This window comes from Plenodomus lingam, assembly GCF_022343315.1.
Source record: "Plenodomus lingam strain CAN1 chromosome Unknown contig_6, whole genome shotgun sequence".
Lineage (NCBI taxonomy): Eukaryota > Fungi > Ascomycota > Dothideomycetes > Pleosporales > Leptosphaeriaceae > Plenodomus > Plenodomus lingam.
Genome location: NW_027093966.1, coordinates 1362306 through 1386826, shown reverse-complemented (window position 1 = coordinate 1386826; position 24521 = coordinate 1362306). Strand labels below are relative to the sequence as shown.

The 24521-nt window shown below is 47.8% G+C and overlaps 9 protein-coding genes across 9 annotated transcripts; 5 read left to right on the top strand and 4 right to left on the bottom strand.

Annotated features, from left to right (window-relative positions):
* Positions 1-2520: 2520 nt before the first annotated feature.
* Positions 2521-3022, bottom strand: IAQ61_009687 (uncharacterized protein; the record flags this gene model as incomplete). Its single annotated transcript, XM_066098491.1, has 2 exons — positions 2521-2815; positions 2940-3022. 2 exons carry the CDS (start codon positions 3020-3022, stop codon positions 2521-2523), a joined length of 378 nt encoding a protein of 125 aa, XP_065951650.1.
* Positions 3023-6576: 3554 nt separating this feature from the next.
* Positions 6577-8136, top strand: IAQ61_009686 (uncharacterized protein; the record flags this gene model as incomplete). Its single annotated transcript, XM_003837866.2, has 1 exon — positions 6577-8136. The coding sequence occupies one exon, from the start codon at positions 6577-6579 to the stop codon at positions 8134-8136; it is 1560 nt and encodes a 519-aa protein (XP_003837914.2).
* A 2150-nt stretch (positions 8137-10286) lies between these two features.
* IAQ61_009685 (uncharacterized protein) lies at positions 10287-11346 on the top strand (the record flags this gene model as incomplete). The annotated part of the gene is made up of 3 exons (XM_003837867.2): positions 10287-10368; positions 10419-10584; positions 10641-11346. The coding sequence occupies 3 exons, from the start codon at positions 10287-10289 to the stop codon at positions 11344-11346; spliced, it is 954 nt and encodes a 317-aa protein (XP_003837915.2).
* Positions 11347-11433: 87 nt separating this feature from the next.
* IAQ61_009684 (uncharacterized protein) lies at positions 11434-12766 on the bottom strand (the record flags this gene model as incomplete). Its single annotated transcript, XM_003837868.1, has 3 exons — positions 11434-12254; positions 12312-12660; positions 12728-12766. 3 exons carry the CDS (start codon positions 12764-12766, stop codon positions 11434-11436), a joined length of 1209 nt encoding a protein of 402 aa, XP_003837916.1.
* A 749-nt stretch (positions 12767-13515) lies between these two features.
* Positions 13516-16245, top strand: IAQ61_009683 (uncharacterized protein; the record flags this gene model as incomplete). The annotated part of the gene is made up of 4 exons (XM_066098490.1): positions 13516-14129; positions 14175-14260; positions 14306-14401; positions 14449-16245. Exons 1-4 carry the CDS (start codon positions 13790-13792, stop codon positions 16243-16245), a joined length of 2319 nt encoding a protein of 772 aa, XP_065951649.1. The 5' UTR covers positions 13516-13789.
* Positions 16246-17372: 1127 nt separating this feature from the next.
* Positions 17373-18542, top strand: IAQ61_009682 (uncharacterized protein; the record flags this gene model as incomplete). The annotated part of the gene is made up of 1 exon (XM_003837871.2): positions 17373-18542. The coding sequence occupies one exon, from the start codon at positions 17373-17375 to the stop codon at positions 18540-18542; it is 1170 nt and encodes a 389-aa protein (XP_003837919.2).
* Positions 18543-19461: 919 nt separating this feature from the next.
* IAQ61_009681 (uncharacterized protein) lies at positions 19462-20421 on the bottom strand (the record flags this gene model as incomplete). Its single annotated transcript, XM_066098489.1, has 3 exons — positions 19462-19531; positions 19587-20112; positions 20163-20421. 3 exons carry the CDS (start codon positions 20419-20421, stop codon positions 19462-19464), a joined length of 855 nt encoding a protein of 284 aa, XP_065951648.1.
* Positions 20422-21444: 1023 nt separating this feature from the next.
* IAQ61_009680 (uncharacterized protein) lies at positions 21445-22617 on the top strand (the record flags this gene model as incomplete). Its single annotated transcript, XM_003837874.1, has 1 exon — positions 21445-22617. One exon carries the CDS (start codon positions 21445-21447, stop codon positions 22615-22617), a length of 1173 nt encoding a protein of 390 aa, XP_003837922.1.
* Positions 22618-23241: 624 nt separating this feature from the next.
* On the bottom strand, positions 23242-23766 carry IAQ61_009679 (uncharacterized protein; the record flags this gene model as incomplete). The annotated part of the gene is made up of 1 exon (XM_003837875.2): positions 23242-23766. One exon carries the CDS (start codon positions 23764-23766, stop codon positions 23242-23244), a length of 525 nt encoding a protein of 174 aa, XP_003837923.2.
* Between the last annotated feature and the right edge of the window lie 755 nt (positions 23767-24521).

Here is a 24521-nt window from a genome sequence, read left to right as displayed (position 1 = left end):
GCCGTGAGCCAACATAAGTCAGCGTGATAGCGCCTGATTTCCTCCCTAAGTAGTATGAAGAGGGTCTGAAATTAGGCCCTAGCATCAGCAACGTAATTTGGAACACTTTGTTTGCGTATTTAGCTAACCTAATTCACTCTATGCTCTGCAGCGCTATAAGTACTCTAACAAATTGAGATATTAACTTTTTATAGATGTTAATAATAACCAGAGCACGATTCTTGATATTCTTGCTTAGCATTAGCGATGTTTTTCGTATAGTCTAACGAACTACTCTATTAACATGTGCCTCTTCTTGTTCCAGCTTTAACTAAGTATGTTCAGCATTGCCCCTATGGCTATCATTCTGTTTCCTCTTTTGGCCTTAATACGGATTAGTAAACTCAATGACAATTGGACCTTGCGCTTACCTTAATCTTGTGACCCTTGGACCTGTACGTTCTCTAGATCTTCTTTAGTATCACTAATAGATGTCGCGGACTGCTAGAAACAAAGATATACCAAACTCTTAACGCTCTCAATATCAATTGGGGCGTCAAAGTTCGCAGTATGTGAGTTAAGCTTGCTCGTGTTAGCAGTGGGGGATAGTACAACTTTGGCTAAGAGGAAAAACAGCTCCTTCTTGGATGCTTCTTCGCGGTAAGGATAGTTCTTTAGGCATTTAAAATTCAGAAACAGCGTTAGTAATTGGCCAGTTATAGAGGGGACATAGAATTAGCTAGTGCATCAAGTAGATCTTAGACGACTTCCTTTTATTCCAAAACACCCCAGCTAAATCATTCCTAACAATGCTATAGCCTTAATAGCTAAATAATAAGCCTCCACATCATGCAACAACTATAGGCAGTGGTAGAGATCCCTAAGCGGGACTTTATACGTCAAACCGCTCCCTACTACGCCAAGTGGCTTTGCTAACAGCCTCGCACAGGAATAAGTAGTATCTTAACATTGTCACTTATTATTTGCTAACGTGTCACGACCTCTTAATTAATTGCGTGTTATTAAGTATGCTCTAAATCCGAGTAGAAGGCTGTGGGCAGGAGTAATGCTTATCTATTAAAGGAGTAATGCTTATCTATTAAAACAGACTTAGCTACTTTAATATTCTCTTAGCTCTGTCATCTTAGCCTCTTGTAATTAATACTCCACAGCCTACAGCAATATTTATACCCCTTTATAGTCTAACGCCTGTCGCTTTAATACACTACGGTACGAAATTATTTACAGTAGAATAGTGTCCTAGGGGTTTACTATATAGGTGTAAATAACTCTTTTTTAAACCAGTATATATATCTAAAGTAGTGATTTACTTTTATAGTTACGCTTACTATAGTACAAAACCAGTTTACAGTAGCTATATTTATCTAAAGTAGACTAAGAAGTAGTTTAGGTAGAAGAAGTAAACCTAAATAGGGTTTATTATACCATGTATTCCACAAAAGTAAACTACTTTTATTTCTACTTCTATTAATCTACTAGTATTACGTAGTACTATAAAAACTAGTTTCCTACTAACTATCTAAGTATTTTACCCCTCCTTTCTTTAATCTTCTTCACCACCTCTACCACCTCTACCACCACCTCTACCACCTCTATCACCACCTCCACCACCTCTATCACCACCACCACCTCCACCACCTCCACCACCTCCATCACCACCACCACCTCCACCACCTCTATTATCACCACCTCCACCACCTCCACCACCTCCATCACCACCACCACCTCCACCACCTCTATTATCACCACCTCCACCACCTCCACCACCTCCACCACCTCCACCACCTCCATCACCACCACCACCTCCACCACCTCTATTATCACCACCTCCACCACCTCCACCACCTCCACCACCTCCACCACCTCTATTATCACCACCTCCACCACCTCTACCACCACCTCTATCACTACCACCACCTCTATCACCACTACCTCTATTATCACCACCTCTATTATCACCACCTCCTGTTAGTAAAAATATCATGACTCATTATTATGTCATATGTGCGTATAGCGTGAAGCTAATCTTTTCTACCCCTTTTAGTCTTAGTTAGGTATTATAGCGTATAATAGAAATAAAACTACTTTTTATACTTAATTTAAACCCCTACTATAAAAGTAAACTACCACTTTAATAAAGTAAACCACCACTTTAAACCTATTTACGGGTATACACGAGGTCAGTTTACACCTATATAGTAAACCCCTAGCGTACCATTCTACAGTAAACAATTTTTTACCGTAGTGATAGCTCCCATCCTCCTAGACTAGGACAATACGATCACGTTACACTCTACTTTTGGACCCCTCATCCCGTCGGATACTGCATCAAGTGCCTCTTCTTTGATGCTGCTCAAAGGCAGAGGCAATCCAAATCCAGTTGAAGCACCAAGAAGATCGTCAATGTCGATGAAGTCGCACTCCGGGCTCTGGGTGGCTCGGCGTGAAACCTCTATTTTAGAGTTTTCTGTTTTTATCGTGTCGTAACTAGAATAGTACGGTCCGGAAGTGGCATCATCTTCAGCTGTAAGAATTAATCCCCCTCAACTCATCGATATCCATAGGATCGCTATCTTTGCTCGAATATGGATCCTCTGAAGTCGTCGATCGAGAAAGAAAGCTTCCCTCAAGCGAGTCAGTCTTCGGAACAAACTCTCTAGAATGTTCTGGTTCGGGCGATGGTCCACAACCAACAAAGTCGACACCGAAGTAGCTGGACAACTCGTTTTGAGATGAGCTGCAGATTTCCGCTTGGGTGACATCCGCTTTAAGGACGAGCCTTGTTGTTCTATTAATCCCATGGCCATCATATTGACTGTGAAATTGCGAAATTCGAATTTCACATCGTCCTTCTCCTCTTCTTTTGGAACCACCTGCTGTGTACGGTGATTTAGGGTGCGCAGATTTAGAGCTCGTACGCTCTCGTTACCCTCATTCACAACACTCCAGAGGTTAGATATTCGAACGCCGTGATGGTCGTAAAGGTGGAATTTAAATTCCAAAATGGAGTCGAATGACCCATGGTGACATATTTTCCTAACACAAGGATCGCTAAAGTGTTCCATACAATGTTCAGCCCATGTGTGGCGCCACGTTCATTAAAGCATCCGCAGTGAAGCAGGCAATCGAAGGTTGCTTAAGCAGCACTCGCAAAATCCTCCGGCTGCTAAAACTCCATTATACACTAGTGGTTCGATCCATGCGGGGAAATTTTCAGATCGTCGACATGGGATTGACAGTGGTTTTCCCAGTCTCCCTCGCTGTAGACCCAGATATTGCATATGAAGCAAAACTCGGCAAATCCGTGAATACGGGACTGTGAAGTCTGATGGCATTCTTATATGTGTCTCCAGTCATATGCTCGATTTCCTGAACAAGAACACCTAGAAGGCTCTAAGCCGGGCTAGAATATGACTTCCCTAGGCTGGAGATAGTAGGCAACCAAGTCCAAGATGGTTTGCATGCCTATACCGCTCCTCAACTCGACCTCTTCAAAGAGATTGATCTCTAGATGAAGCCTCTCAGCTAAGAACACAAATCTCACCCAAGAATACATTTCCTGCTCGTAACTAGGCGCGTCGCCGAAGTTTTGCTCGGTTCATAGCCATTTCAACTCCTCTAGCTTCAGTGATTCGAGCTGCCATTTTAGCTTATCAAGTTTTTTGTTAGACATTTCGCTCCTAATCTGCTCTAGTATATCCTTGTATTCTTGACTTTGTTAAAGCTCGTAGAGCTTTTCTGCGGGCAAAGACTGCAGGAGGTTCAGAATGTAGGGGATGTTCAGTTGCTGGCTGACCTCAAGGACATCTTCCCACGCTTCCAGCCCAAGGAAGTTAGTCGCGCTATTAATTGTTTCTCTGGGCCAGTAGTGCCCACAGAACATCCTAGGCTTCAGGTGACCCCTAAGTCGCATACAAGAAGACTCCGTATGCTTTTTATCTTGTAAATCTCATATTAGCTGCAGGAAAGATTAATTAAAACATTCTAACTTACCAGCTTCTAAAAGCCCATATCTTCTAGTGTTGTGGAAGTTTAGGGCATTAGGTACCCCTGCGCGGTAACAATCTGTTTTATGTCTGTAGTAGACTCTACTCGCCTCTACTCGCCTTTTTAACTTTTCTAGAATATTTGCTGCACATTCAAAGAAGGGGCATGCTATCAAATTTATCCTTCTAATCTATTTAAGTAAACCTTTGCTCCTCCTTAATATTAATACTTAGAAGCTTTTGCAGGAGTTCCTCCCTATCTAAGGACTGGTAATCTTGGAAAGGTATTCTAGCAAGCAACATGCTTAGGCAGAATAGAAAGCAGTTTAGTAAAGAGGGCCTTTAAGGTCTTCCTAGAACGTGCAGTGGCCTCTAAGGTAGCAGTAAGTATTAGAGTGCGTTTGAAGGTAAGCGGAAGTTACATATCTTGTAGGTTATCGCCCTTCCCCTTTTTATCCTTTGTAAGTCTAATATAAAGCTCTATCTTTCTCTCCTCCTTGTTAAACATGGCAAACATGCAACTATCCTAAAATTCGTCATTAGTAGCTATCCTACAAATGCTATAATAAGTAGTTACCTTGGAATAGTAATCCTCTTAACTCACGTTTAGCATTATCTTCTAAGTCTTCTTCAGGGTCCTCTCCTTCTGTTAGACTTGGCAAACTCGCCAATCCTGCCCGCGCTGTAGAAATTCGTAGTAGTTATATAATGTCAAACAAACCTTATCCTTAGTTTAGCGTGTACAACATGGCTTCGTCTCTATTAATAAATACTTAGAACTCTGTAGTAAACCTCGCCAGAACACTTTGATTCTCTTGCGTAGAGTCGTAAGTGTAGCGCCGTCTTAAGGAATCGCTTATTGTACTAGACAGCATTAATACTAAGAGCATATTAGCGTACTTACTACACATCTTACCTGTATTATATGTTCCTTATTTTTAGGGGAGATTAGGTGCCTGTTGTCAGTACACACCACGCGCAGAAGTTGTTCTAAGCATTCTAGACAGAATCGTAAACCGCAGCGAATTGTTTCTTTTTATCACGACCTTTAGCCTTTCTATTACGCCGTTTAAAGTAGTAGTCATCTCCTTTCTTGCCCTTCATGCTAGTCCTAATAAGGAGCATAAAGTCTTCAAGGTCTTTAGTGCACTCTAATCTCGCATCTGGACGACCTATCTTGAATTTTTAAAAATTAGCTCCGCTGAGGTTATGGCATAACGAGTGACACGGAGCTTACAGTCCCCAGTGATGACCCTGCCTGTTGTTGTTGGCTTTGTACTGCTTGCTAGAGTCGTCTGCCATAGTTTTATTTTTGACCTTCGATGGATCCATAGCTGCAATAGCTGCGCTGCTGCGTGCAAGGATGACTTGAAAATAGCGGTAAATCTCACAAGCAGAAAAATACAGTTTGATAAGAATTGCACATAGCTATTGGACAAAAGACACCTCATATACTCAATCAGCCGAAGTGTTGTTCCTTTGATACAACGTGTTTCACGTCATTTTACTAAAGTACTTCAAACAGGTTTATGATTGTAAACAAAGGCCGAACGTTTTCTAACTAGTTTGATCATTTGCTTGGTGACTAGACTTCTGATCAATCATAACTCCACTGTCATATGCTACGTCCACAGCCGTTATCATGTTCATATCGTGCGGTAGATGAAGTATCTATCCTGACTCCTCTTTACCCTTTCATGTTAAATTCACAACATCAACGCAATCGATGCAAATATCAAGTTGCAGGTCAAATGCTCCAAGTGCTTTCACAGTTATTCGCCCATATCTCCTTGGAGGTGCGGCTTGCGTTAGAGCATAGCGTCTGCTCCCACTGCGCAAAATGAACATAACGGCGCGTATCATCTTCATCAGATGGGCCTATGTGAGTAGAATAGCTCATATCCTTACATTGTATTTCCTCTTCATAGCTTGTTTTAGGTGCTAAGACGTAGAAAAGACCACAGGAAATATGCCCTAGACCTCCTTGTCGTACGTAGAAGCTACGAAAATCTCGCGACTCGTTATTGTTATTCTTTGCTGCTCGACTTAACAAACGCTATACATCGTGCTACCTAGCTTATCAAGGGACGAAGTAACTACCATGGCTATTGTGAGCTTAAAAATAATCAATGGATTAATCACTTGCCTGGTCTCCCAACCTAAGGTAAGACCAAGTGGACAAAGCTGTGCCAATAATGCGTCATGCTTCAGTCACATCTATGGCTCAAACCCAAGACTGCTGCATTTAACAATATCTTCGGTACATTACAATGTTAAAGCATACCGCATACTTTCACTGCGCCAAGCAATCAGCAATGCACGCATCTCACAGCTCGTGCATTCACTATTCTTGCAGCAACACACTAGTGAACAAACAGTCGAGGAGCCCATCCAGTATATGAAATATTCCAATCAGCGAACCTAGTACAGCACAACAGAACAATTCGTTCTTACACACTCAACCAATTGATACACTCCATCCCATTCGATTCACACTCGGCTGCTCATTTGATACACTCCAACAAATCCCCCTACTTAAGAAAACGACAACTTAGAAAGCGAGTTACCTATCCTGAACTTTATATGCGCCATGTTCATGCTTTCTATCTCCATAGACTGGGCACTTTCAAAAGCTGGACTGTTGGTGCTTCTGAACTTCTTCTGGTCTCTCTTTCTGATCGTCGACGCTAATCGACGTGAGAAGCCAATCTCCCTCCTGGCATCTTTTGGTCTCCTTCTTCACACGATCCCCTCAGTTTTCCTCCTCGGCACTGTCATCATTGCTCAACAGGTCTATGACAGCACATTGGTATGGTTTGTCTCGTTACTTGCATTCCGCTACTGGCGCATCATCGTCAACATCTTCTTCTGGTTTCAGTATAAACCAGCACTGACGTCTGATGATCTGAAGATCTCATCAGAATCCTGTACAGTCATTGTACCAACGGTTGGTCCCCAGGGTAATTCAGTCTACGATGAGATGATTGCGGCGATTTTGTACAATCGTCCTGCTCGTCTCATTTTCTCCACGAATACCGAGTCTGCCGCTGAGCAAGTTAATGCTTATATGCCCAGCCTTCTGGCCGCTATAGAAGCAGGTAAGTCAGCCTACCAGATGCAGTATAATCTGAAAGCATTCCGCCCAACGACTGAGATCTTGGTTCTGAACGCATCCGTCTCCAACAAGCGCCAGCAAGTTGTGCATGGTTTCCAGAACGTCGAGACTGAAATTTTGGTCATGGTCGATGACACTGCAATCTGGCATCCCAATTTCCTTGCCGCTTCACTTCCTGCATTTGGCGACTCCATGGTAGGCTTTGTAGGCACTCGTAAATGGGTCAAGCGTTTCGGTCGCACTCATCACCCCGAACTAGGCTTGTTCACAAACTTGTGGACCCAGTATAAGGCTGGTTTCTGGAATACTATGGGTGGGTTGTACCTGGTCCGACATAACTTCGAGATCCGGGCAACTAATGCTGCTGATGGTGGTGTCTTCTGTGTGTCTGGACGATCAAGCTTGATACGCACCAGCATTGTCAAGAATGACACATTCACTGAAGCTTTTACCGACGAGTACATTCTTCGGTTAGGTGATCACTTCCCTGGCTGGGGTCCAGTTACAGCTGATGATGACGTCTTCATCACTCGATGGGTCATCAACCAGGGTTGGGATGTCAAGATCCAGTCATCCAAGGAGGCCACAATGACAACTGTCCTCGGTAGGTATCCACTGAAATTTCCAGATCAGTGCAAACGTTGGAGCCGCACTACTTTCCGGCAGAATCCTATCTCCTTAGTGGTAGATCGGACAGCGTGGTGGAAGTGGCCTCTGACAGTCCACACAACCCTCTTCCCCTGGATGTACAATGCGGCTCTCTTCTGGGACAGCCTCATGGTATACACCCTTATGCAGACCAACCTTTACGCCAATTCGTCTCACCCGGCACTACTTCTGTGCGCCATGGTAGGTCTCATTTGGATCTCAAAACTTGTCAAGACTATTCCGTGGTTTTGGGAGTATCCCATGGACTTCCTACTATACTTCGTTATCCCTGCTTACCCAGCCTTTGCCTACTGGCACTCTCTCTTGAAGGTTTACACTGCCTTCACATTCTGGGACCTCGCATGGTCCGGTCGCAAGCTGGAGTAGACGGCGCGAAGGTGTTACATTCCTTTCCTTTTTTCCATTTTTTTCATGGGCTTAGACGGCGTATTCAAGACGGATATAAAAAACCTTTTCTACTTTCTCAAACTATGGACAGATCAGTATTGATATCATCGTTCTTACATTAAACATGTCCATGAACGAGACCTTGTGAATCTCTTGCCGTGCTGTGACTTTGACCTAGAAGTCATCTTAGCCAGTCAATACAATGCTCAGCTCAAAGGGACAAGCGAAGTTTCATCTTGAGGAACTATTTTCATGTATGATCATAAGTTCCATTGTAAATATACAATTTCACATCAACTGGCAAGAGTACCGCTGTGGCCTGAAATCTTATTCTTCTCAAGAGTGCAGTGGGTACACTACAATTTCGCATCTCTGGAACTCTCGATATCTACTTTTATACTTCTTCTCGATCTTCTGCCTCGTGCCGTTGCATATTTCCCTACCGTAGCAAACCTTCAAACTAACGCTTGTCGATTTTTCGCAGACGATAGTGGCGATTTCGTTTATACGATCATCCAAGATCACCTTTCTAATATTTTCATGTACGTCGGCTCTGACTTACTGGGCGAAGAGCTCTTCAGAGTGGCGGTGAGAAATATCGACTTAGAGCCGTAGGTGGTTTTGAATATGACGAACCCATCTGTACCGACAATGCTATTGTATGGTACCCTTGCGCTATAAGATCTACCATCTATCAGCACCAGTAATCCAATTATAACCTATATTAATTGTAAACAGGGACCGATTTCTGAACTTCCTGGACACTTCCTGGCCGAGATTGTCAATTACAGAACAATGCTCTTAAGCAGCCGATGCCGGTCCGACAAGAAGAGAAACCAGCAGCACTCTGCATAGAGAGATGCACAATAGGCATCATCATATAATGATAACAGTCCAACAAAGTCCATTCTACGGTGCACTCGACTCGTTCGAAATTTACAGAGGATATTAATATTTGCCATTCAGGTACTTTTCAGGCGAAAAATGCTGGGAAATGGGACAAGGAGATTGTGTTGTAGCTTGTATTGTGCCGTGGCACGGTGGGTTTGCATAAAAATGGGCAGGAGGCTAGGCTATCTTTGGTTATAGGGGATCAGATATAAAAGTAAGACGGACGGATAGGAATGGGGGAGCATCCTCTCACTTATGGAACAAGAATTACCAATGAGACTTTGATTGTCTACCTTCCCTATCCTTCTCCTCTTGAATACAATTAGGAGTTCTGCCCTCTTCTATCACTAATACCTATTCATTGCTTCTCCCTTCCCTATTGCCCTTCCCAAGAATGAATGGGTTTACTCTCCCTGTCGGTTCAGTATGATAATTCAGGAATAACGACATGCTAAACGCGTATCTTCATGGATGGCTTGATAAAAGACAGATCATGGAACTGGAGAGAGTGCGGACTTGACACAGGCTGGCGGATTTGCGTTTCAACATTCCTGGTATAGCAAGGCTGAATGGCTGCAAAAGAATGCAAGTGCAATTTGCTCAAGTTCATTCGCTATCACGTTGCGATACCCTACCGGTAAGTTAGGCCACCCGTCATACTGCGTGGGCATCATGGGCCTCGGGCTCATGCACGTGACCCAGAACTTGACTTCCCCTCAAGGTTGTTGCGATTCAGCACGAACGTGTAGATCGTACATGGCATTTCTCCAGATCTCCTCAAATCAATATTCCTGATGGCCAGGGCCTCAACAGAATCTCCCCTCTCATGGTGGCACGCCAAAGCACCAACTGGACTACCGGTAGTCCTCATTCCAACCCAACCAATGAACGGACCGAAAGCAATGATCAAGCAAGCCTTCTAGTATCCACACCCGCCAATGAAACTCGACGCTCTCATATAACAATTGGTAGAGGAAGAAATAGCATGGCCTAACGGCCTAACGTTGCTATCTGACTTGCTATACCTGGCAGTTGAGATAACTCCCCTTGGTGGAGTACGTGCCGCAAGGAGATACTTTAGGTCCACGGGCAAATATAGCGGTGCTTCCCCGGGTCAGAATAAGCGCCACTGGGGATGCACCAGTTGTATACGAACATATTATAAAGTACCTCGGTTCCCCTTTGATGCTGGAGGCCGATCATACAATCTCTGCAATCTTCTCAGACATCTTTGCAACATGGTGGCTCTCACATCAGTCTTTCACACGATAGTATTCGCTGCTGTCTGCAGTAATGCCGCGCCACTTGTTGAAAAGAGAGGTTAGTACAACACTGTGTATGCTGTAGTTATAATTTCTCATAAACAGTAGATGTTCAGGCAGATGTATTCGACAGGGCGAAGTTGATGGCACAATATGCTGCAGCTGCATACTGCCCAAGCAACTTTGGCTCCCCTGGCGATCAACTCAACTGCCCTTCGGGAGGGTGTCGCGCGGTTGAAGATGCAGACGCCAGTACCGTGATCGAGTACAGCCGGTATGTCCTGCTCAGTTGAATAGCTGCCACTCTGAAGCATATTTAACAAGTACTAGATCTGAGACACCCACCGATGTGACGGGATTTGTCGCGGTGGATCATTCCAACAAGCTCATAGTCGTGTCCTTCAGAGGCAGTAGTACCATCGACTCATGGCTGACGAACCTCAACCTCGAAATGACACCCACCGACATCTGCCCTGATTGTTCCGCACATCGAGGCTTCTGGAACTCTTGGACCGATGCACGAGACCGCGTACTTCCCGCAGTGAAGCAAGCCGGGACCACGTACCCCACGTACCAAATCGTCGTGACAGGCCATTCGCTCGGAGCCGCAATCGCGACCTTTGCAGCCGCTCAATTGCGAAACTCAGGTTACACGGTTGCGTTATACAATTATGGCTCACCCAGAATTGGTGGAACCAAGATCTGCCAGTACATTACTGACCAGCCTGGTGGCAACTATCGCTTCACCCACTGGAATGATCCTGTTCCAAAACTGCCGCTGCTTATCATGGGATACAAGCATATCAGCCCTGAGTATTACATCGAGAAGCGCAATGGAGAGGATGTGCAGCCAAGCGACATCAAGGTATTCCAAGGGTTGGTCAACCTGAGGGGAAATTCAGCTTGGATTGCAGTAGATGTGGAAGCGCATAGGTGGTATTTCGGCAGAATGTACACATGCGATGCGAAGAGATCTTCCCGCGGTTTGCAAATCAGAGATGTGGAGGAGGGTATTGATGTACTAGCAACGTTCTGAGAAATGACTAATATCAAGCATTAACGGTAAACGACCTGAATTGCTGAACGCCAGGGGTATCATCCACATCAAATCATAATCTCAATCTCAACACTCAACAATGTCATTATCCCGCTCCATCTCCTCACCTGTGTGATCACGCCACAGATGCTCCATCAATGCTTCAATCTGCCTACACACGGTGTCCGATTTTCTAAACCTTGCGCAGAGCACACACGCGAATCCGCCACCCTCTCGGTGCGATTTTATCACAAAGCGGTTCTTGACCAAGAAGGTTCGAGATATCATCTTGATATAGCCATCGAACCGCCTGTGACTGTCCACAATAATCTCCCAAGCTTTCCCAGGTCGCGTGGCAATGTATGAGCGGCAGAATGGACACATGCCGTTCCCACCTGGCTTGTAGCTGTTGGCAAGTGGCAGTTCGGGATTGCGCTGAAGATCTCTCGCATATATACAAAAGAGTCTGTTCGGTTGTGGTGCCGGTGGAGGTGGGATGGTGGGCTTTGGCTTTGGCTTTGGTTTTGGCTTTGGCTCTGGGATTGGCAAAATCTTCACCTCATGATCCTCCGAGCCGGAGCTACTACTCATACAGCTGTCTCTTCGTCGCGGTCGATATTCTTGTCCGCCTTGATGAGGCTCGTGAGGAGGATCAGCCGATGTTGGGAAGGCTCCAGGGATGCTTCCATGTCTGCTCGGAGGTCTGGGGGGTAGCAGCCGTTGATATTGTAGATTAAGTGCTTCTATAGAGGCCACACGAGCCGTTCTGGTTGTCTGGATCAGGCGGACTAGATGCGAATGGTTGGATGCAGGTGTTGGGTAAGTGCTCAGGAGGAGATCCTGATGGATGTCGAGGAGCGTCTGTTGGAGTCGTACGATCTGCGACTGCAGCTGTACGTGCACTACCACTAAACATATATTAATCAGCCTCTCAAGCGTAATGTTGCATGTATTTGCACACTTACAGTCACCACGCGCAAAAGGTTCTCCAAGGCGTTGGTAGCCCCGTTCGTATTCGGCTCGAATATGAACCGAGGACTTGTAGATCGACTCCTCTTCGCTGTCTACATATTCATTCTTCCTCAGATTGGCAAGATTCCATCTGACTGACCGACGACGAGGGCGTTCCGTGTCAGAGCTTGACCCCCTGCGTCTTGCTTCCGGTCGGGTCGATCCCGAATCCTCTCCATCTTGGCTTTTGGAATCTGACTTGCGCTTGAGTGTGCGGTAGAGATCTGACGCAGAGCCAAATACGTTTGTTAGGGTTCGTACAAGAGAAGCCACGAGCACTACTTCTTGAAGCACTTCTTTCGCCTGCCAACGTTCAGTCGAGATTTCTCCATGTTCAGAGCTTTTGGTGTGAAGAGATGGGAGTGCTTACCGTTTCCACCGCAGCTTCGGTTTCTTCTTTCAATTTCATTATGAGAGAACGATATTGCTGTTAGTCGTGGAAAAATGTATGTTGGTGACGAGGGACGGTAGCATGCATGCAGAGAATACTTTGCCGTATGTAAATAACTCGGAGAATATTCGAGTCATTAAGCCATTCTACTGATAGACCGTGTGGAGATCACGCTCGCTTTGTTGCTCAGCTGCGAAGCGCATCTGTACTTACGAGTGATTCATGGTCTTACAGATGGAATAGCCACGCATGCGCCTCACTGTGGTGACCTTTCCTGAGTTGCATTCGAATGCGCCATCCTTCTTGGACCTAGGTAGCCTCGCTTCCAAAGAAGCTCCACTCATATGAAAGAATCTCAGTGATTTGCACACAAACGAGTTCTGCCTGTATGTGTTTGTATGAATTTTCAGAGTCGAGGGCGGGGCCATCGATGTAAAGTGAAGTATCATTAGAAGCGAACTTGAGAAGGTCTCAGTGCACGCCACGTGCCCAGATCGTGTGCGAAACCAGCATGCTTGATGTATGGGCACATGCTCAGTACTTCAGCTGCAAAGAGACGTCATGCTCGCAGCTGCAGCAAACTAATGCCAGGAGTTCTCTGGAGTCGCGCATCAAAATGGTATGAGACAAGACAGAAGGAAGCGTAGTCTGGTGCCCAGGTGTTAGTAGTAATGACCTTTCTCGGCCGGCCCCCACGCAAAGCGCCTCCCCCGAATGAAGTTAGTGGGTGGTGGTTATCGTCATGACCAACATCATCGCGGGGCTATCTTCCTCCTTTCCCAATGTACTTTTGCTAGATCTATCCCATTTAGTCGCATCACATTCGGCGCCTAGAGAGAAATTAAATGTGAAGAGCCCCGAAATTTTCAAGCTTCTCGTTGGTTTACAATGATGTGGGACCATGGGCCGGGCGCTTCGCGTTTCATCCTGGCTAACCGATTCGCTGACGTGACAACATGCTGTACTGAAGTCGACAGTAAGCGCGCTCCTATGAAGGACGGCTTTTTGCGCTGAGTTGTGGATTCGCTGTAGCTGCGCCTCATGGATGATGGCCAAAAGAGAAGTGTTCGCTCATCGCGAACTATCAGCCTCATCTGCAGCTCGTTGGGATCGTGTGCATTGCGTAACCTTACTATAACACCAGCTACAATGAGTCTGAGTAAGGTTTCGAGATGGAATCAATTCAGGCGACAGGTCCCGGGATCAACATCTAAAGCGACATCGCATGCGGCCTTACCCAAATCGGACTCATGCCAGAACACAATGGCGTCAGTGAGGAGCTGGCCAGAAGAAGCTCGAGGGGTGAAAGAACACACATGGCTATCGTATGTCTACGGTATCGGTGATGTGTTACTTATTCTCCTACCCATTTACTTCATCTGTAAGTCTACAACTCACTTGAGATTACAAATGCTAACTGACGTAGTGCTCGGTTTCGCTGCGGTAAGTCTGAACGGAAAGCCAACTAAAGACAATACTTTTGGACCCAAAGTAGAGTTTGCCATGGACCTTGTAAGGCACCTATCTGGGGGTTCTTATTCTCGACTAATCTGATAGGGTCCTACTATATTTCCCATTGTCTTCGCCGCTATTAGTGGACGGAGCATGAAAATGATAGCCCGGTACTTGGCGGAAAAGGGGGCGAAATTGAGTGTGAGTCAAGAGCCGAAAGTCTTGAACGATATTGACAACCACTTCAGACTTTAGAGCTCTTAATGGCTAGTCAATCCGTCTGGGGAACTTTCGAAAGTCAGCTTCTTATGCAACGTCTCACGATCGTGGGCGCCAACCTATTGTTTCTCTGGTCCCTTTCTCCACTTGGAGGTCAGGCTTCTCTTCGCTTGATGCAAAGAGGTCAACAGGCTAGTTCTACTCCAATGAGGCTTCGCTATCTCACCACAGGCCCAGCAGGGGCCATGTCCAGTCTTGCTACCGGCAGTACTCAGCGAGGAAAATATGCCGAGGCTGGTGCTTTGTATAACGCTGCACTCTTGGCCCCACAAGCTGTGAAGCTTGGTCCTCAGGATCCTTGGGGGAATGTCAAAATACCTAGCCTAGCTGCTCTCAACACTTCTTCAGCTGATCCCAACGGTTGGCTCGATATCCCATCTCGATTCTCGATTCCGGAGCAATACGCATCTTTAGTCGGCGTGCCAATAGCTGGAATACCACTGGATTCGGAGAACAATTTCACTATAGAGTACAACTATCTTTCAGTGGATTGTAAAGGTTTTGAGCAACAACCTTATCCGGGCTTGCATGGTACAGGCGATCCGACCGCAACCAATTATACGAAACTGGACGAAATGCTCCCCGGGCAGATATGGTATAATAAGTCTCTATATCATCTTCAACCGTTCGATCTTTTAGGTGGTAGAGCATCATTTTTCATTGACACTACTCAAGATCTAGCTCGCATACCAATCGGTAGCGCGAAGGGGATAAATCAGGATGTCTACCTAGGCCGCCTTGATGGCTTCATTGGACACTACAACCAATCTCGACTCAATGCAAGCGAAATAGAGACTCCTAGAGAAGTCCTTTTCGCTTCTGTATACGGTATTAGCAAAGATGGCCTAGACCAGGGTCTCAATATTGCCCGATGCTTACTATTTCAAAACCATGTTGAAGCCTCAATCCACTGCACTGGGAGTCAGTGTGCGACAAAAAAGCCGAGAAAATCTATTACTGATAAGCGGCCAAAAGCATTGACAGCTTTTGAACACATCTCGATTTTTGACGACTTCGCAAGGGAGTTTCCTACAGCTATAAAGTTCAGTGAAGGCTCCAGTCCTACCGAACGTTTCATCGCCAATACTTCCACGTTCCCTTTCGTACAAAAGGCGGGCCGGCTGTATGCGAATGAAGCCTACACAAATCTATCGACAGTTCCGCCGGAGGTTTTCTCACGGCGACTCAGCCTAGTCTTGAACACCTATTTTCAACTCAGTACACAGTCCTCAGGCTACTTCGGTGGCTTGAACAACAACCTGACAGTGTACGGCCCCGATACATTGCCAGCCACAGATGTCAACGTCTATCTGCCAGCCAATCTTTCTGCAACTAATCATACGTTCTTCGAATGGGTCGGCAAATACCAGCGGACTGTCATCGACTCTAATTCACCCTTCCTTGGCGCAACGACAACGGCAAGTACAACAGTCACCAGAGAGATTTTCGTTTGCAACTTCGCGTGGCTTGCTCTTCTCCTTACTTCGTCGTTCGCGATCTTCGTTACCGGCAGTGTCGCTATCTTGCTGAAGCGCAAGACTCTCGGCCCCGAGATGTTCGGCTTCGTGGCAAGCCTGACGTATGAGAACCCATGGGCAAAGATTCCCAAGGGTGGCACAATGTTGGATGCTATGGAGCGAGCCAGGCTGCTTAAAGACGTCGAGTTTCATGTGGGAGACGTTCGTGGAGAAGACAGCATTGGGCATATCGCCTTTGCAGCTGGTGTGCCACTGCGGAAACTGGAGCGAGGCCGTCTTTACTGCTAAGGAGTGCTATCACTTGTGAAGTGACTCAGCATGCAGTAAACTTTGCTTCTGCTTATCCACATCGAGCACCTTCTCCGTGCAACTATCGAAGCCTGCGTAGCACAACCGTGCGCATGGAGAGCCAAGACAAAATTCGCCATGAAAACGTACCACCAACATCGCTGCTAGAATCTCATTGGCAAGCTGGATGCCGTAGCTATGAAACATCTGTGCAGCTCACATCGATTCCAGTAACCTGATATCGACATATCTCCAGTTATGTGCTGCTGGCTAAGTTCCTCGGGATGCCTAACCGACGTTGATCAGTTGCAGCCAATCCCATTTCATGTCGACATGGAAATGTAACGGCCTTGTTGGATATCAAGCTTTTGAGCAGCCGCGGTGGCTGCAAAGAGTGGATCAGAAGTTCGAATGGTCGTAGAGAGAAGAAAGTTGCGAGGCTCACCAATGGGCCACTGGACACAAGGGTAGTCAAATCGGATCTGCAACGCCGCCTAAAACACAGGGGTCCCGATGTTGGCATGGCCGACTAAGCGACCTCACCCCAACCAATCACCACCTGTATGCGATTGCGAAACGAAACTTCTCCTTAGGCCAGCAGCAGAAGCGTGGCAATCTTCAACTCGACGGGAGCCTTTGTTATCTCACGAAGGCGTTGACGCATAACCTCCCTACATTTAGCGTGCGGCCCTACTTCGTTCCTTTGGCTGAGAGCTGTAGCGTACCTGGACCGCCAGTTTCATCGCATAGACGCTCACCATGCAATTCTCCACAGTATCGACATTCGTTGTTTGGCGATGTGCTGTGGCCTTCCAGTCTGGTCCCTTGGTTGGGAGATGATCAGTGGCTATGTGGTGGACTGCGAGGGGATGGTTCCGGCAGCATTGCTGATATAAAGGGCTGCTACCATGCCGCACACAGAGTCAGTATTACAACACACTCTCTACAACCAGAGCGCTCTTTGCAGTTGCATTTCTCACTTTCTACACTAGCTGGGCTAGGATTTGTTGTTTCTCTTCATTTCAACTACATTCTTTGACTGGCCAGTCTACAATTACAGTATCGTCATTCGAAAAGTCTCCCACTGTCTTTCTTCAAATCAAATCATCTCCTCGAGACATTTTACTATGTCTTTCAAGTCCACAATTATAGCTGCAGCTGCTCTTCTTGCATCTGTCAATGCCCACATAAAAATCACGCAGCCGGTGCCTTTCAGCGTCGCAACGCTGGATACAGCTCCAATCACTAAATCACAATACCCTTGCAAGAGCAACTTGGGCTTCACAGTCTCTACCATAAACTCCATGAAAGTCGGAGAACCACAGACTATTAAGTTTTCCGGGACAGCGGTCCACGGCGGTGGCTCTTGCCAACTTTCCGTGACTACTGATCCAGAACCAACTGAGAATTCGATCTTCAAGGTCATCAAGTCGATCGAAGGTGGCTGCCCAGGCGTGGACGGTACAACCAACGAATACGAGTTCACCCTTCCTGACAGCATCCCCAACGGAAAAGCTACTTTTTCATGGACCTGGCTACCCAAGCTGAGTGGTGGACCAGAGATGTACATGAATTGTGCGGCCATCGAGGTGACCGGTGGCGCCAGCGACGACTCTGCATTCAAACAGCTGCCGGATATGCTCAAGGCGAACCTCGATCAGACCTGCAAATCCGAGGCAAACTTCGCTGTGAGTTACCCCAGCCCTGGAACAGCTGTACAAAAGGGTTCAACAAACGATGCGAAGCCCCCTGTCGGCGAAGCCTGTGGCCTTTCATCGGGCACTGATCCCGCCGAGCCCTCTGGCTCTGCTGGAGTCGAGCCTCCCGCTGTACCTACATCACCACCATCTGGCCAAAATCCCCCCACAGATACACCCACCACACCTTCCCCCACCCAACCCAGCGGTGACTCCCCCCCTCCCAATACTCCCACCGCCACCCCCGTAGTCCCTAGCGCCTCTCCCATTGCCCCTCCCCTCGGCACAGGCACACTCACCACACTCGTTACCGTCACCGCAAAGCCTACACCGGCTCAACCCATAGGCACCGGCTCACCCACCCTCCCCACCACACCTTCCACACCCTCTTCCCCCTCCGAAGGTGGCAGCTCAGACACCTGCACCACCAACGGCGCCATCATATGCAACGGCACGACGAAATTCGGCCTCTGCAACGCTGGAAAAGTGGTCTGGCAGGATGTTGCTGCGGGCACGACATGTACCAACGGCGTCATTGCGAAGCGTGGATATAACGGTCGTATTGCCCGACCACGTTTGAGCAGCCCTGTGGACGTTTAGACGGGTTTCGGATTTGGATACCGTGTGTACACTTATTTTTAGGTGTGACACGTTTGCTTGAAGCATGAGGTCTGTGACTGAATGTGCTGTATATTCCTATAATTATATTTTTTTCCTATGTCGTTTTGGTATTGCTGGAGTTTTGGAGGTTGGAGCATGGTATACATGTGGGATATGGCGCATTGAAGAGCTTGGAACTTGAGGGGGAAAGGAATGTAGCAGCTACATTGGCAGTATGTCTGTTGAATTAGCTTGGGGTTGATTGTTGTTTCTCTCTAATGAGAGAAGAAGCGACCTGGTGGTATAGCTGGGTAAATCAGATAAATCAGATACACTACATCCATACATACATACATGTGTCAGGCGGCATGTAAAGCCCCTCCCCTCTGCTCGCAATTCATGCGTTGGAATTATTGAGCAGTTGTTGATGTGGCGAGTATGTGGTGCACAGAATACAAAGTACACGCCGTGATCGGACGTAAGGTATTGAGAACGCGGGAGGGGAAAATATGGCAGGGCGCGGAGGTGGGTGAGAGGTGTGAGATCCTGGGGGTTTTGCGGGTTTGCGTGTGGAGATGTGTATGATGTGGGGATGTTCTAGGTGGTTTGGTTGATGTGGAGTTGGGGGTTGTTGCTTTTCGTGTGTGTTGACATGGATTGAGAGGGGGATTCGGATGCTTGTTGGAAGGTTGTCGGTGTGATCATGTGCGTTATGTTTGCGGGAGAATTTGATGCGAGGGCTTTCCATCTTTGCAGTGTGTCGGTATGTGGTTGTTGGCCAGGGTGGGCGCGTGAATTGGACATGGGCATCCTACGATACCGTATTTCCTTTGAGCGGATATAGAGTATGATGCGTTGCCCCTCGCACACGCTGGAATTTTCTTTTTGAAATATTCTCGTCTGCTTTCGGAAAAGAGGTTCAGTTTCCATGAGCTGGGAGTTCGACGGGTTTTGGTTGACTGGCTGCTAATTCGCTGGCGGCAATGTCTCTGATCGAGATGTTAACAAGCGTTTAATACAGATTGCTAGGAAAGAACTGCTCACCCTTGTACTTCTGTATCTGTATAGTGTGCATACTTGGTCTGCGGCTCATCGTGCTCGTGAGTTGCTTCCTGGGGACCCTCAGACATTACAGAGGCATAGCGCTTCTTGCGCCTCCATAGGTAAAAAGATCCAAACATGAGAGCGGCCAATACTGGTATGCCCACTCCTAGTCCCGCACCCAGCGCTATAGTGTTGATAGGTTTTGATGCGGAATCAGCTGTTGTGATGGCTGTGGATGTTGGTGTTGCGGATCCTGAATTTACGAGCGTGTTCGGTAGAGACGTTTCTGTGATGGCAGATGCGCTGCTTATTGCAACGGTTGCAGAAGATGAAGCTTGAGATGTTGTTGATACGTGTGTTTGGGTGAATGATTCGCCGATGATTGTCAGTGTGTAGACATCGGATGGTGCAGCACTGAAGGAAAAGACCTCAAAGGGTGAGGCGCATTCGCAGTCATCGTAGCAGCAGTAAGAGTCGATGTTTGTGATATTGCAACTATACACTGGGACGCCGTTGTTTTTGATGTCTAGCCAGCGGTCAGTAGGGAGTCGCACTTCCTTTGCTGTCATCCAGTACCCAAGCACTGTCGTGGACAGTTCCCGCTCTTCCAAGCTTCATCTGTACACGTCCCTCGATGGAGTCTCGCTTTTTCTGGATCATGAGGATCTGATACGCAAAGGCCATTGGAGAGACAGGCCTGGTTGTCGTAACAACAGGCTGATTCTATTGCATTAGGATTACAAGCTGTGTCGGAATCAACGATGGCGCCATTAGGGAAGTAGCACGTCGCAATGACAGGAGACAGAAATGCAAGGATCGCTACAAGATTCAACATCGCGTACGAAGAAAGGAAATTAGCAAAAGAAGGATGCCAGATGCGAGATGGTGGGGGCCAAGGCAATTGAACAGGTTGAGGGAATGCGAATGACGGGCTAGGACGACTTTAAGTGTAGGAGTAGGATTGCCAGGATATCTGCAAACCATTCCAGATTGATTATAGGGCATTCTACTGGGACCATAATTAGAGAAACTGTTGATTGTGATTTGTTTTCAGGCCCCCCAGTATCCACACAGTCGATCATTGAATCGAATAATTCAGGATTGGTTTGGCAGCTCCAGTATCGTGAGCATATTTAAAAAAAAAGGTATTTGCATTGAGCAGTATGTCTGAAAGTAGTCGCCGACCTAGGGGAGTTTGTGAAGCCATGTTCACCGCGCAAATGGCATATGTGGCGGGCTTTTGTGGGGGGTGTTGGCACAGTACAATTGGAGACTCTCGAGAGCTGTACTAGGTAACTACTTTGTTCGAAGAGGGCCAAGCTTTCACGGCGACAGGGACAGGGATCATGACTAGCGTGACGCGTTGTTGGAAGCTACCCGTCGCGTAACTAACGGCAAGGCCTGCGGGGAAAGAAGTTCTGGCTACGTGCCTTTGGATACCTATTCTCCATTCAAGCAGTACTGTTGTACACTTGTTGTCGTCTTTCACGTACTGTTCACGTCTAGATTGTTCGCTGCCGTGCCCCTCGCATGGTATTGTCCCAGCCCGTGCTGAAATGCGCAAGGCAGCCGTCTAGGGCTTGCCAGCGTTGGGGGACCCACCGATATGAGAGTGAAGGTGAATCGCAGTCTGTGTTTCTCCTTCACTTCACTTCTTTACAAACGATAGCCTGCATCAGTCTACTTGCCCTGGAAAGCACAGCTTGATCTCGAAGTTGCGTATCCTCGCTGATAGCCTCGCCACTTCCTTCCTCACCAACACTGCAACCATCAATCTCATACTTTTCACACCTATTCTTCAACCGCGCAACCAAAGATTCCCACCAAACTCGTAACAGCTCTGGAGTCCTTGGTCGACATGGTGAAGAAGAGGACCTACTCCAAGTATGGCAACAGTCAACGGTCGACACCATACGATCCTAATTGGGTCAACGACCACGATAATCCCAAGCGGGCCAAAGTTGAGGCCTCGGAAGAAATGCGCTTACCTAAAGCTATCAATGAGATGAAGTCATCTTTATTGAAGAAAGGCTCAAAATTTGGTGGCCCAACATCGCTGCCCAACGACCCAATGGATGTGGAAGAAGAAACCGTGGTCTCGAAGAAGACATCCGTCTTTGATAAAGTCCTTAACAGCGGCCGTCATCAACTCGCCAGGAAAGGTCAGGTCGAGTCTCAGAGCAGCCGCAGGGATTCGCCAAAGAGAACCCCCACACAACAAAAGTCCAATGAGTTGCGGACATACCAACTGCCAACGCCGCCTGCAGAAATTCAAAAACTACAAGCTCAGCAAGTGGCACGGGAACCACAGACCCTGTCTCAGGTTGCTCAAAATACTGACATGGTCATGCCAAAGCAGCCTTATGTCCCAAAGATCTACAAGGCAGAGGAGACCTCGGCCCCACGTACAACCGTTTTAGGAGATCGACTATCCAGGTCATCTAAAGAGTCGGCGCTGTGGAACACAAACCAGACCAACTCACCCTTGCTACAACTTCCAGAAGACATTCGCACCAAGATATTCGAGTATGTTCTCGGTGGCAAGACCATCAAAATCGACTACGAAACCTACCGGACTCGACGCACGCAGGGCCAGCCAAAGGCCAGCGTGCCCATTTTCAAGTACGACTGCACCATCTATAACCGACGCACAAACCCTTTTAAACTACAGCCTTCACCTCTGGACACAGTCACCACGCGCTACTCACCCCTCAACAACATCTGCCGACAGTTGTATGAGGAGACTGCGACTCTTCCTTACAAGCTCAATGTGATTGCTTTCGCCTCGGCGAGTGTCATGTTCAACTTCCTGTACCAGGAGCGGCGTCTTTCACGAAAGCAGCGCGATGCCATCACACACCTTGTTCTGCCGGATGGTCTGCTGCAGCAAAACATGCTGAATGATCTTCGTGGTCTGCAGAAGTTCGCGCTGGGGCGTACGGTTCGTGAGAATGCTAAGGGCTGGTATACGATCCTTCGGGAGGAGGGACACGCACCCAAGCTGGTACTGTCGAGCTCTATGCGTTGGTGAATGTTGACACTGAGCTCACCAAGAGCTTCGGTTAGCTCGCATGGAACACGATGGGATGTTGGGTTCAGCATAGCGCAATGGCGTTTGGGAATCTGGAGAGGCTATCATTGGAGTTGAAGGCGTCGGGAGGCTAATGACTATTATATCATGCCCATTATGCAACAAGGGTGCCATAGCCTGGTTTTCTAGTTCCTATTTTCCGTCTCATATGGAGCTATTGTTACGCATAGCCATCGAGCACACGATAGCGTTTCTGATGCAGTGTTGCATTTCTAGAAATCAAGATCATCCACATGATTCGTGTCTAGCCTGTGCATTATTGTGTCCACATCCTCTATTACAAATACATGCTCTCCACCTCACCGGATTTTCACGCTCCCAAGGATGGAATATAATTCGACAACACATATCCTGAAAACACGTACCATGGTACACCTCAGCCAACGACCCCAACACCCCAACCAAGCCCCGAATTTCCTTCCCAAGATGCCTCAAGACCCATCACATGGTTTATATATAACCCATCCACCCATCCTGCCCTCCCACATCTCCCAATCCACAGCCAATATCTCAACCACCCTCCCACCCTACCATTTCCGAAGGAAAGAAACAACCATCAGCATGTCAACCCTCAGCCACTTCGTCTCTTCTCTCTTGCTTGACATCGCAACCTACATCGTCGTCGTCATATTCGCCGTCGGCCCACTGCTCATCTACCAGGAGACGAATATCTGGTGTGTCATCATGAGTGGATGGGCTGCCGTGTTTGGTGTGTGGGCGTGTGTGTGCGAGTAAGGTGGTGAGTGATATTTGCTTCATGTATTGTGGAGGTGATGCGAGGGTGAAGTTAATACGTGCTTGATTGCGGTGGCTGTTGTTTAGTGCTGTGGTTCTGTTACATCTACCGAGGGCGCTGGGATTATTTTTTCCGGTGTCGTCGGCTTTCTCGTACGATGAAGAGACACACGACAATTGTTCTTCGATTTGAACACGCCGTCTTATCCTACCCTCGACTAAACGCCGTTGAACCCCGAAAATATTCACCATGGTGTCGCAGAACAAAGTCGAAAGACACAGGCCAGGCAGGACTGGTTCATCCACCTTACCGGTATCGATAACATCCCGTCCCAGCCCTCGCCACGCCCGCATCCCTGCATCGAATTTCCCCCGGCAAATCAGGCAAAGTCCAAGTCCAAATCGACACACTCGCGCCGCCCCCCCAGAAAACCGCCTCGACGCGCTCCAAACCAAGTCTTCCACGCCATTGCGAGATTTGCGCGCCCTCGATCTTCTCCCCGCGACACAGCCCACCACCCAATTGACGAGGACTCCGCCGCGCAATGCCATCCACCACGCCCGAACCGACCCCGAAGAAGCGCGGTCGGCCTAGGAAAGTTGTTGCCGAGGATGCGGGGCCTGGTGAGGCTGGGATAAAGGGAAAGGGGAAGGCGGGGATGGAGAAAGGGGGAAAGGAGAAGAAGGCGACGACGACGAAGCTTGCGGCGACCAAGACCGCAGCCGCTGCCACGCCTCCTACTGCTCCCTCCACGCCCACGGCGTCGACGAAGAAAACCAAAGCGCCAACAACACAAAGCACAACCAAGCCCGGACCAAGGACGAGTACAATCGCAGACGCAGTAAGCGCAAAAGCCAGATTCAACCCACAATCCACCACAAACACACCACAAACACAAACACAAACACAAACCACACCCACCGCCCGGCCCTCCCCCCCGAAAAACCCCCTCCACACAACCATCCCCCTCCCCCCAACCCCCCGTCCCGCCCCCTCCCCAACCCCCCACCCAAACCCCCCTCCCGCCTGCCCCCCAGACCCACCCTCAACCTTCCGCCCCCCACCCCCCCGCCCCCTCGAACCAGGCTTCAACGCGCCACTGCCCGCA